Below are 12,197 nucleotides of genomic sequence, written 5' to 3'. Positions count from 1 at the left end.
CCCAACTATTCAGAAATACTAGAACACTTTTACTTTATTTTTTATTTTTGGTCATGCCAGGAGTCAAACCCAGAGTCTAATGAATACTAGGCCAGCACTTTACCACTGAGCTATAGCCCCAGCCCCATGTTTGCTCTCTTATTTAGCATTTTAGTTGGTATTAATTCCAGCTACAGCTGCTCAATTCTTTGTGTGTATATGGGCGGGGGAAGAATGTGTATAGAAATTAATTTTGTTGTTGTTGTTGGAGTTATTGTTTTGAGACAGGGTCTCAGAGCCCAGAAAATAGTGGAGCTGGTGTCACACTCTCAGGCCCACCACTCCCTGCTAGAAACTCATTATTTATGTCACTTGTGGGGGATAAGGTGTCACTTTGTAGGCCCAACCCCCTCTAACCTGCAATTTACAATAGCCGCCCTGGTATGCGAGAAGGAGGTAGAACGGGAATGCCCGTTCTCAGTGAGCCCTCACCCTCTGGAATCCATACTGTGAGCTGGCTTTGTTTTGCAGAAGTCTTGAGGAAGTGGCTGGCCACCCTTTGTGACACTAACAGCAGACAAATTAACAACATTCTTGAGCTAATGAATTTCTTCCTGGGCTAGAGAAGTTGTGAGAACTGGTTGTGATTATTTACTTCACTTAGATAGTTTTAGAATAAACATTGTAGTCTGTCACGTTGTAGCTTGCCACAAAGAATGCCTTTTCACTACTTAATTATCTGGGCTCTGTGAATTGATCGGGTTTACTATATATGAATCCTAAAATAAAGATTGTGCGTACAGTGCAGTGCAGTGCAGTGTAACGCGGTGCAGACAGCAAAGGTGTCTCTCCTGTCTTTCTTTTCCAAGCGCTGTACCCCCCGTGTCCCGACAAGGCGTGCGTGTTTACCTTGCCCGGAGTTCAGAGTGCTCTAGACACTCACGACAAGTGGCGCCCGAATTCAGGGACTCCGAAGGTCGCTTAGGAAGGTAAGTATAATTTTATTACGGGGAAATGGGACAATCTGCTTCCTCTCCTTTCTTAAAAATTCTTAAACATTTATTATCTATATATGGCATATCGCTCAGGTCAGCTGACTTGGATATGTGTATTGATACAATTAAAGAATATAATCCTTGGTTTCCAGATGAAGGAACTTTGGATGTAGAAGTATGGAGGAAGGCAAGGGTTAGTATAGAAAGGGCTATGCAACAGGAGGAAAAGATTCCTTTACGTTTTTGGGCTATTTGGTCGGTTGTGTACTCTTTATTAAAAGCTATGGAAGATGAACATATTGTAGAAAATCTTCAACTAGAAATTAAGCCAGTTATTCAGGAATTGCCCCTCACAGAGGAGGAGCAGAATGTAGTTCAAAATGACGCTATCGCTTTAAGTAGTGAAAAGGCGTCCAAACCAAAAGTAAAATCCGCTACAGCCGACTCAGCTTTAGCTGCCGCAGCAATATCAAATTATGACAATCGCCCAATTTTACAGGCTATACAGCATTTAACACAAGAGGTGAAACAACTCTCCGTTAAGCAGAACCCGCCTGTAGTTCCCTCTGCACCTCCTCCATCTAACCCTAATTGGAGTAAAGCCAAGCTAGCTTTGGCTGATTTACCAAAATTAGGGGATTCTGATGAGGAAAAGCCTGCCTTTGCTTTCCCTGTAATCAGGCCTCAGCCAATAGATGGAGAGGCAGTTCCCCCTAGATGGGAAGCATTTAATATGGATGATTTAGCAAAATTAAAAAAGGCTGTAACCCTTTATGGCCCTCAGGCTCATTACACTAGAGAATTAATAACATCGGTAGCAGATCACTATGGTAATCTTGCTCCTTATGATTGGAAAGCCTTGGCCAAAATTCTTTTAAAGGAGCCAGAATATTTACAGTGGCACGTGTGGTTTATGGAAGGTTGTGCGAAAAAGGCAAGACAAAAATGCTGATATAGTGATAGAAATATTTTAAAAGATATTTTAAAAACTTTACCTCAATATTTTTCTCCGTTTAGACTTGTAATAGCACAGGATAAAATTCAAAAGGAAGAAGTTAGTCATTATTTGGGATATATTCTTACTAGACAAAAGGTGATTCCACAAAAAATGTCTATTAGGAGAGATAAGTTATCCACTTTAAATGATTTTCAAAAATTATTAGGGGATATTAATTGGCTTCGTCCCACACTAGGTATTCCTACCCATGCATTACAACATTTGTTTGCTACTCTACAGGGCTCTTCAGATCCATCCAGCCCTCGTTCTTTAACAGCAAAAGCAGAGCAAAAATTACAGTTTGTAGAACAACGAATTAAGGATGCATTTTTAATTAGGATTGATCCTAAATTGCCTCTAACTTTATATATTATTAATACTTTTCAATATCCCTCTGCAGTTTTAGGTCAAAATGCTATGCCAGTAGAATGGGTATTCACTAAAACTAAGCAATCTAAAAATGTTATGCCTTATATTGACATGATTGCAGCTTTAATTATGAATGGTAGAGCTCGTTCTATAACTTTGATAGGAGAAGATATAAACAATATAGTTATCCCTTTAACTAAGGAACAATGGGAATATTTGTTGTCAATTACTGAAACCTTACAAATTGCTTTAGCAGATTTCATGGGAACTTTTTCATATCATTTTCCTAAAAGTAAATTATGGGATTTTTTTAGACGTCAACAATTTGTGGTTAATACCTTATTAGCTGTACAGCCAATTCCACAAGCTTTGACTATATTTACAGATGGATCTAAAAATAAAGCTGCATATTGGACTCAAAAATCTTACTGGGTACGTCAGACAAATTTTAACTCTGTACAACAAAATGAACTTTTTGCTATATTACAAGTGTTTTTAGATTTTCATAACCAACCTATTAATATTATAGCCGATTCGGCCTATTCTGTTGGAGTAGTGACAAATATCTATTCAGCTGTGTTATATTCTAATAAGCCTGCTTTATTGTCTTTATTTCAAAATTTACAAATACATGTTCAAAAAAGAAATCATTCTTATTTTATTACTCATTTACGTTCTCATTCTCAGTTACCCGGACCATTAGTATCAGGTAACAATGCAGTGGATTCCTTAGTTATGTTCACCACACCCGTTGAAGAACATCAATTTAATCATGCAAATGCAGGACATTTGCATCTTAAATATAAGATACCTTTTACAAAAGCTAAACAGATTGTAAAAGCTTGCCCTATTTGTAGACCATTACATTTAAGAATTATTCCCGCAGGTGTCAACCCTCGAGGAACTCAACCTAATGAATTATGGCAAATGGATATTACACATGTACCTTCTTTTGGTCGGCTTTCTTATGTACATGTAGTTATTGATACCTATTCTTCATTTCTATGGGCTACTGCTCAACAGGGAGAATCCACTAAAAATGTTATTGTACATTTATTGGAGACTTTTGCAGTTATGGGAATTCCTTCTAAAATCAAAACAGATAATGGACCTGCTTATACTAGCAGAACATTTAAACAATTTTGTGATCTCCATAATATTATTCATATTACAGGGATTGAATATAACCCCCAGGGTCAAGCTATTGTTGAAAGAGCACATGGCACTCTTAAGTTGCAAATTAAAAAATTAAAAAGGAGGAGTCAGGAGGATATTCAGATACCAATACTGTTTAAATTGCAAAACAGTCCAAAAACATTACTGCATCAAGCATTGTTTATTTTAAATTTTCTCAATTTACCACAAGGTGAAATATTAACAAGAGCTGAAAAACATTTTGAACAGCAACAACAGCCTTTTGTGATTAATGAACCTATTTGGACTAAAACAGCTCCAGAGGCTGAATGGGAGAGGGGCACATTGCTCTATAGGGGGAAAGGTTTTGGTTATATCTCCACAGAAAATGGAATTCAGCAGTGGGTCCCTGGACGATGGATCAGGACCCGCGTCTCCAGATCCTGTTCACCAGCCCCGGAGACAACTCCCCAAGGAACCGGAACCGTGCCTTCAGAAGCGAGCGCGAAACCAGCTAGAGGCTGAGGATGCTGAGCTTGTTCCTATCGCAGCCATGGCCAGATTAAAGCTAAGAAAATCCCGCCGCTCACAGCGACCAAATTTAAATCCCCTCCCTACATGGGGACAATTAAAGAAATTGACCATAGAAGGGCAACGGCTTGTCCTTCAAGCAGGAAAGCCTTTAAACCCCGAAAACTTGTTTTTAGCTTTATGTGCCTTGCTCACCGTTGCATCGGGGACTGAGGTACCTCCGCATTCGTACTGGGCATATATTCCAAACCCCCCTTTATTAGAACCTGTAAAATGGGGAACTAGTGATATTTTACTTTTTACCACACCTAGAGAAATTTTGTCAGCACCGTGGGCTGATTTAACCCCCCACAATCAAGATGATGGGACACTATTCAGTTTTACTTATTATGGTAATCAAAGGCCTATTTGCATTGGGGAACCGCCTTGCATCCCTCTGGGATGGCAGTATTGGATTCAACATGGAATAAAAGCAGGCAACAAAAGGACAAGGCTTCAAGCCTTGGCTGCTCAAACCTTTAATGTTACCTGGAAAAATTTAACAGCACCTGATACAAATACATTTCCTGTATGCCCTGAATTCACTTATAAAAATATTTCTTATAATCCCATAATTTGGCAACTATGTATGGGAAAATTTGCTAAAAATATTGATGGGTATATTATTTGGGGACCATTTGGAAAATTCGTTAATGGATGTGCTGAATGGAATGAGACAAGATGTAATCTCTCTGTTGTGTATAGTCTTCCAGATCCAAAGAAAATAACTGACGGAGCTCCTATATTTCAACAAAAGACGGCTCTCTTGTGGTGGGGAGATGGTGGAATCGCTAACCCTGCTGTTGCAGCCGAAGAATACCCTCATCACCTTCAAAATCATATTTGGAAGATCCCAGCCGCTATGCAACCTGTAACCTTGTACAATGTTTCATATTCAGGGACTAGTCGATCTGTATCTACTACTTATAATTTTACTAGGTTTAAAATGTATAATATTACTGTTTGTGCACCTCTGCCTTATGTCTTTTTAGTGGGAACTTTTAATTTTACACATTTTTCTTGTACTTGTTTAAATTGTCAATTGTTTACATGCTTAAATAACACACTAAATTTCACTAAGCCTTATACAGTTATGCTGTTACAACAAAAAACTCATATTTGGTTGCCTGTAAATTTAACTCGACCTTGGTCTCAAGACCCGGTAATTTCTGTTACTACTGAATTTTTTAAACATCTGTTAAAACGTACAAAAAGATTTATTGGAATAGTGGTTGCTGTACTGTTAAGTCTGATAACTGTAGCCTCTCTAGCAGCAGTCTCAGGAGTAGCTTTACAAACCTCTTTGCAAGAAAAACATGTTGTCGAATTATGGCATGAGAATTCTCATGAACTTTGGTTAACTCAGTGGCAGATAAACGCCAGACTACAACAACAAATAGACCTCCTTAAACAAACAGTTGAATGGATGGGTAGAAAAATATTGGCTCTTCAGCATCAAGTGTTTTTAAAATGTGATTGGAATTCAACTACTTTCTGTATAACCCAACGACCTTATAATCAGACAGAACATGAATGGGAAATGATTAGAATGTATTTAAATGGAAACACCTCTGCCCAGGAGGAAATAGAATCTTTGCATAATCAAATTGACAAGGATTTTGCAAAGCAAAATGATGATGAATCTCTAGCACAATTCGCGCAATTGCTTGCTCAATCTTTGAAAGGATTAGATTCCAAAGGAATCTGGCAGAGCATTACCCACACTTTTAGTGGCATGGGACTTAGTTTAATTATAGTTCTCATTGCCATAGTTCTTGTGTATTTTTACTGCATAAGACGAAATGCTATTAATAACCTGATCTTATGGAAATTGTTGTTAAAAAATAAAAAGGAAGGAAGTGTGGGGGATAAGGTGTCACTTTGTAGGCCCAACCCCCTCTAACCTGCAATTTACAATAGCCGCCCTGGTATGCGAGAAGGAGGTAGAACGGGAATGCCCGTTCTCAGTGAGCCCTCACCCTCTGGAATCCATACTGTGAGCTGGCTTTGTTTTGCAGAAGTCTTGAGGAAGTGGCTGGCCACCCTTTGTGACACTAACAGCAGACAAATTAACAACATTCTTGAGCTAATGAATTTCTTCCTGGGCTAGAGAAGTTGTGAGAACTGGTTGTGATTATTTACTTCACTTAGATAGTTTTAGAATAAACATTGTAGTCTGTCACGTTGTAGCTTGCCACAAAGAATGCCTTTTCACTACTTAATTATCTGGGCTCTGTGAATTGATCGGGTTTACTATATATGAATCCTAAAATAAAGATTGTGCGTACAGTGCAGTGCAGTGCAGTGTAACGCGGTGCAGACAGCAAAGGTGTCTCTCCTGTCTTTCTTTTCCAAGCGCTGTACCCCCCGTGTCCCGACAAGGCGTGCGTGTTTACCTTGCCCGGAGTTCAGAGTGCTCTAGACACTCACGACAGTCACTAAGTGTCCTAAGGGAAGAAGGGGTCCATGACATCGTTCGGGAAAACACTGTTAGATCTAAAATATAAATTTGAATTTCTAAACAGAAAATATCTTCAGAATTCATGTGTCTCCCGTAATTTGTACTTTGTGTCTTCCTAGGAACTTGGTTCAGAAGCTTTAAAGCCTATTTGATTGTTACTGCCCCAAACCCATTGAATAAATCTAAAATTTTCGGAGTTAGAATTACTGTAGTAATTTTTCATCAGGATTACTGGACTGGTTAATGACCAGTTCAAACACACTTACTCAACACAACATTCAGTAAAAAGATGCCCAGACTATCTTTGATGTTGTCTCTATCAATCCCAACTTAAAATTGAGCAATTTGCAAGGAACCACCCAATAGAACAACCATTAGATTTCTTTACATTCAAGTTCCTTTGGCAGATCTAAGCCATTAATACTGAATTAATAGAATTTGCTGCTCCCCCAAAAATACTCCACTTATGTCCACAGGATTATTTAGAAGTCGACAGATTAGCCTTATTTAGAAGGAAATCTAACAGGAACCATCCAACTGGTTTTCCTGTCCTCATCTATTTACTATTTTTAGTGATACAAATGCACACCCAGATATCTAACAAGTTGACACCCAGATATCTAACATACACACACCCAGATATCTAACAAGCTATTTGTGTATTAACAAATACAACTTTTTTCAAAGAAATTTATTTTTATTGGAACATTTTAGGTATGCATAATAATCACACTCATCATGGGAAATTTGTAGCTGTACATAACTTGACTCCTTTTTTTAACAAATACAATTTAAAATAGAATAATTAAATAGGAGCACAGAGTAATATAAATGTTTCAATGTCCTTTTAAGCAGAAAAATTCTGCTCCACAAACAAAGGGGAGAACGAAACAGTGACATGGTAGTGCTTGTACCGACTTGCTGAATGCATGATGAAGCCTTCACCAGCCAGCCAGTCTCCCATTTCTTCTACCCAGAAAAGTTTGAAAAGAACGGGACAGCTGTAATGTCCTGCCTGAGATTCACTGGTGAATGGAGTGACAGATGTAGGGCCAGGGCCCCAAAGTGGGCAAGACCTCTTCCCCACCAAACAAAAGAAAGTGACAGTCTCAGAGCCCTGTTTACTTCAATAAAATTTCTGTTTAAAGACAGTTGCCTTTTTAAATATATAAGGTACTGGTAAAGGCACCGTTTACTAAGTAGTTCTCAGAACACCATTTTACCCAATAATGTTTTACCCAAGCAAAACACTAGCCATTTTTCCCAAAGTCACTGGCATTCTAGATATACTAGCTATATGTTGCATGCTGTAGCTTTGTCCAAGAGCTGCTCTAAGTTCATCTTAGGTTAATGCATCAAAAACTTTAAAAGTAGGATAAGGAATATAGCTCAATAGTACAGAGCTTAGTACATAGAAAGTTCCACATTGGAACCCCAGCACCACAAAAGAGAAAAATCAAGCATGACGTATGAAAAATTTTTATTTCCAAAATGTTCCACATCTGTCACATGTATTTCTTATAATGCACTAAAGACCTCTGCTTTTGTCTTCTTTAAGACTCTATTGACCCGAAGTAATGATTTGTGCACACTCACTGAACACATTTTATTCTCTCCCATATGCTGTGATGATGACTTCTTGCATTTTTTATCTTCTACCCGGGGACTGTAAAATCTTTAAATCAGGCATTACTTGCTTATGTCTGTCTAGAATAGATGTTTGATAACTAGGACAGTTTACCCACAGGTACATATACACTGGGGATTGTGTATCTTGGGTTTTGTTTGTTTGTATTGGGAATGGAACTCAGGACCCTGTGCTTGCCAGGCAGGTGCTGTGCCACTGAGCTATACCCCAGGCCTTATACATGGGGGACTAACACCGGGCCTTCACACCAAGCTACATTCCTAGGCCTTTTCTATTTTTTTATTTTGAAACAAAGTTTCACCAGGTTGTCCAGGCTGAGTTTGAACTTTGGATATTCCTGCCTCAGCTTCACAGAGCCCTGAAATTACAAACATGTATCTCTGTGCCTGTCTACAATTCACATGTAATATTTCATTGGGTCCTCAGAGACTTAGAGTTAGCAGGGCAGTAATATTCTCAATGTATGTATAAGCCAAGAGGCTCATTGGATTAAGTGATGTATCACCTAACCTAACACAGTAAATCAGTGAATTTAGAAGTATAAACCAATTTTACTAATTTATAATTTGTGTGGATTTCATTATAATATGTGATTTTTCCAACTGGCTAAAAAAGCCTATCAATTTTGTTTAGAAATATTTTAAAGTCAATTTCCTTCAGTCAGTTAGTAGTAAATTTCTCATGGGCAGAAACAATAACTATTAATTGTTGTCAAAGAGCATGTATTATGATGTATTGTACACTACAACATATTGTTGTATTATACATTATAAATGTGTTATAATCTAAGTGTACAATTTAGATTATAAATTTCTAAAGCTTAAATTCTGATTAAATCAATTCATACTGTAGTTTTTAGTAAGATTAACATAACTGTCAACATTTTTGTATTACCTTGAAAAATAGCTTTAGAAGATGAAGACTTTATTGAAATATTAAGGCTCATGTTTTAAAATGTGAACTACCTAGGAATAAAAACATAAAATTATATTTCAAAAAATCAAATAACAGTGACTCTGACCCAAGGAGGTAATTATATGTATAAAATTTAATGTTTCCATTAATTTTACATGAAGTTCTATGAATTTCACACCTAACAAACTGCAAAAATTCATCTACATTTACTTATAAGATGATCTTAAGCTCCAGGAATTTCATGCAGTTAGAAGCTGACTTTTTATTGAAAAGCGAATAATGCTAATGAATGAATATTAAGTATACTAATTCCACAGAGGTAAATATGTAATTACATACATTTCCAAAAGTGGGATAAATCACACATTAAGTTATGTAATAATTTAAGGACTTGTAAGAGACAGGAAGATGTACTTGATAGTCTTCAACTAATTACTTTTAATTAACATGTCTATATTAGAAAAACATATGAGAATATTTTAAAGTTTAAAATGTACAAATAGTCAATACAAGAAAAGTATGGCTCTTTAAAGCCAGTAGTGAGCCATTATTAGAAAGATTAAAGACTTTACTTTAAGCTACCCATAAAGACAAAGTCTAGACATTCATAATTATACCAATTAATTTGCCATTTTGGTTAAATTATGTAAATTGTCTACAGACACTTCTCAAAGTACATAACTGCCAATGTTATTTTCACTTTGGTCAAGTCTACACTAGATAGCAAAATGAAGTGGGTAATTAGGACAATTATTCTGATACTTTAGATCAAATATTCATTAAGGTAAAAGCAGATTAATTTTTTTGGTTTGAATTGAAACATAAATGTTCTATTTGTAGTCCATAAGCATGTCAAAATGGTATTGTTTTCAACTGTTTTCCAGATCTGATTATATAATTTCTTAATCAGTATCTCAACATTCCCGAGATGCCTAGGTTGTAGAATAATATTTCACAATTTTTTATACCAGGGCCAGGGATATAGCTCAGTGGCACGAGTCCCTGCCTGGCAAATACAAGGTCCTGAGTTTGATTCTCAGTACAAAAAAAAAAGAATTGTTTTTACCAGTGCTATCTTAAATCTTATTTCCTAAGTTCCCAGACAACACTGTGAACTTATTCAATGCAAAATAAAGTCACTTTCATCCTTTCAAAACTCAACAGAGAAAATGTATTTTTGTATTAGCATAATGGTTGTGTTTTTCACACTGGCATCATGGTTATGCTAACATTAAGGTTAATATGTGGTTCGATTGGCATTATGGTTATATGGAAAAAGTCTTTATTAGTACTTAACAGTAAAGTTCAATGCTGTTTACAACTTACTTTGACTGGATGAGAAGTATATATGTACATGAATAAACAAATAACTAGATTCTTACATCTAGCCATATCTGATATAGTTCCATTTTCTTAGAAAACCTAATAGTCACAGAATTTGAACAGTTGGTAAACCTAAGCAAAGAGAATACAAACGTTCTTTGAAATTAAGTGTTTCATTGTACTATTATTTCCATTTTTCTGAGGGTTTGAAATATTTCAAAATAAGTTAAGGGAAATGTACATTTTATGCTTCACATAAAATAATAAATATTCAGTATCCATCAAACCCCCACGAATATGATATGCCTAAGTGTGAAAGTTCTTCAGTACCTCATTTCTTAAAACCATACTGCGAAATCTATACTAAAAGATTCTTTCCAATAGGCCTTAAGTGAGCACTTTAAAATATTTCCAAGGTTTCCCATGCAGGGTATAGTTAAAGAGCATTCCACTTGAGATCCTTGCCTGAAAGGCCCTATAGAATTGCAAAGTATCATTATTAAGCAAATGTTCCTGGGCCCTTGGGTGGCTCACTTAAAACACATTTCACTGTATTGAATATTCAATGTGAAAAGCACACTGTTCAGTGTTAAGATTTGCAATTTAAACCCAGTTGGGAGAAGTAAAAGGTCTTGTAATTTGCCTATACTGTATTGCATTGATGTAGTAGCTTTCACTGATAATTAAGTTCCAAAAATATGAGTTAGGTTGCTTGAACAATGGAGGAAAGCTAACCTTTCTATTATAGCTTTAGCTCTTGACTTCTTGTATTTAAGATTACAGATGCTCCATTAAATCGATTTTGTGTTTAATCTCCTCTTGAAAAACAGTGAATGCAAGTCCCCAACTTTCTTCCCTTTGAGAGAACCCAAGTATTTGACAATGAAAACTACAAGGTTCAAACTAGATGATTAACACCGCCCACTGTGGATAAGAAAAGTTTAGCCCAGTCTCTTTTTGGTAGTTTTTCTTAACTCACTCTTTCTCTCTCCTTCACCAGACTGGGATGTCAAAATATATTTCTCATTGGATTTTAAAATAATTTTTTAGAGGAATCAGATTTGGGAGAATAGGGAGAGGTATGGTAATAAAATTAATTTCCTTTAAATACATAACTTCAAAAATATTTCCCAACTGTAAAAGTGTGGCCTTTTTTCCAAGTTTCACTTAAATGTCTTCTTAGCTCCCTCATTAAAATATAAAACAATACAAACCTACAAGCTGTAGCATTGTATACAAAAATCAACAGTTTATAGAAGGCAGGAGACACGCATTAAATGAAAAGGGAAATCAGTTCCCTTTTGGATTAGTGCTGACGACCCATCGCCCTGCTTTTTGGCTCCTTCAGGAGGGGAAATGGCCAGCTGGCCGGCAGCTTTCTCCGGTTCTCTTTCCTCAGCCTCCCCAGGACCAACGGTGTGGAGATCCATCGCTGCCAGCATTGGGTCAGTCTCAAACTCGGGGCTACCGGTGAGAAAACCGAGTCCACATTCAATATAGAATTTATCATCACAAGAGGTAAAAACCACCTTGGCAACGAGAGCGAGCATTTGGGATGCCTGTGGTAGGTCCTGTCTGCTCTGGTGATGGGAAAGGGTGGCGAGGACAGTCAAAGGGGGATACCCGGTTCAGCCACACCAGCACCACCGGGGATCTGTTAGAAATGCAAACTACCGAGCTTTCCCACCGCCCTCTGCCCCCTTCGACATATAGAAGAAGAAACTGTAGCGAGGCCCAGCAATCTACTTTGCAGCTAGCCCTTTCGGTGATTCTGATAAACAATCACTGCCATAAAAAACGAGAATA

At 37.1% G+C, this 12,197-nt stretch overlaps 1 protein-coding gene across 4 annotated transcripts; it reads left to right on the top strand.

Moving 5' to 3' along the window:
• The first annotated feature begins 356 nt into the window (after positions 1-356).
• Positions 357-6,372, top strand: LOC134473766 (endogenous retrovirus group K member 18 Env polyprotein-like). Of its 4 annotated transcripts, none has more exons than XM_063239268.1 (2): positions 357-968; positions 3,860-6,372. In XM_063239268.1, the coding sequence occupies exon 2, from the start codon at positions 3,863-3,865 to the stop codon at positions 5,945-5,947; it is 2,085 nt and encodes a 694-aa protein (XP_063095338.1). In that variant the 5' UTR covers positions 357-968; positions 3,860-3,862; the 3' UTR covers positions 5,948-6,372. The 4 variants fall into 4 exon arrangements, with proteins under 4 accessions (XP_063095338.1, XP_063095337.1, XP_063095351.1 ...); XM_063239267.1 differs by having other exon boundaries at positions 3,839-6,372; XM_063239281.1 differs by lacking the exon at positions 357-968 and having other exon boundaries at positions 1,997-4,219; positions 4,750-4,921.
• Positions 6,373-12,197: the final 5,825 nt, after the last annotated feature.

Source organism: Cavia porcellus, unplaced genomic scaffold (genome assembly GCF_034190915.1).
Source record: "Cavia porcellus strain 051 isolate PalLab524CR breed Dunkin Hartley unplaced genomic scaffold, mCavPor4.1 scaffold_2, whole genome shotgun sequence".
Classification (NCBI taxonomy): Eukaryota; Metazoa; Chordata; class Mammalia; order Rodentia; family Caviidae; genus Cavia; species Cavia porcellus.
Note: the sequence above shows the minus strand (reverse complement) of the source record. Positions and strands in the feature narration are given on the sequence as shown.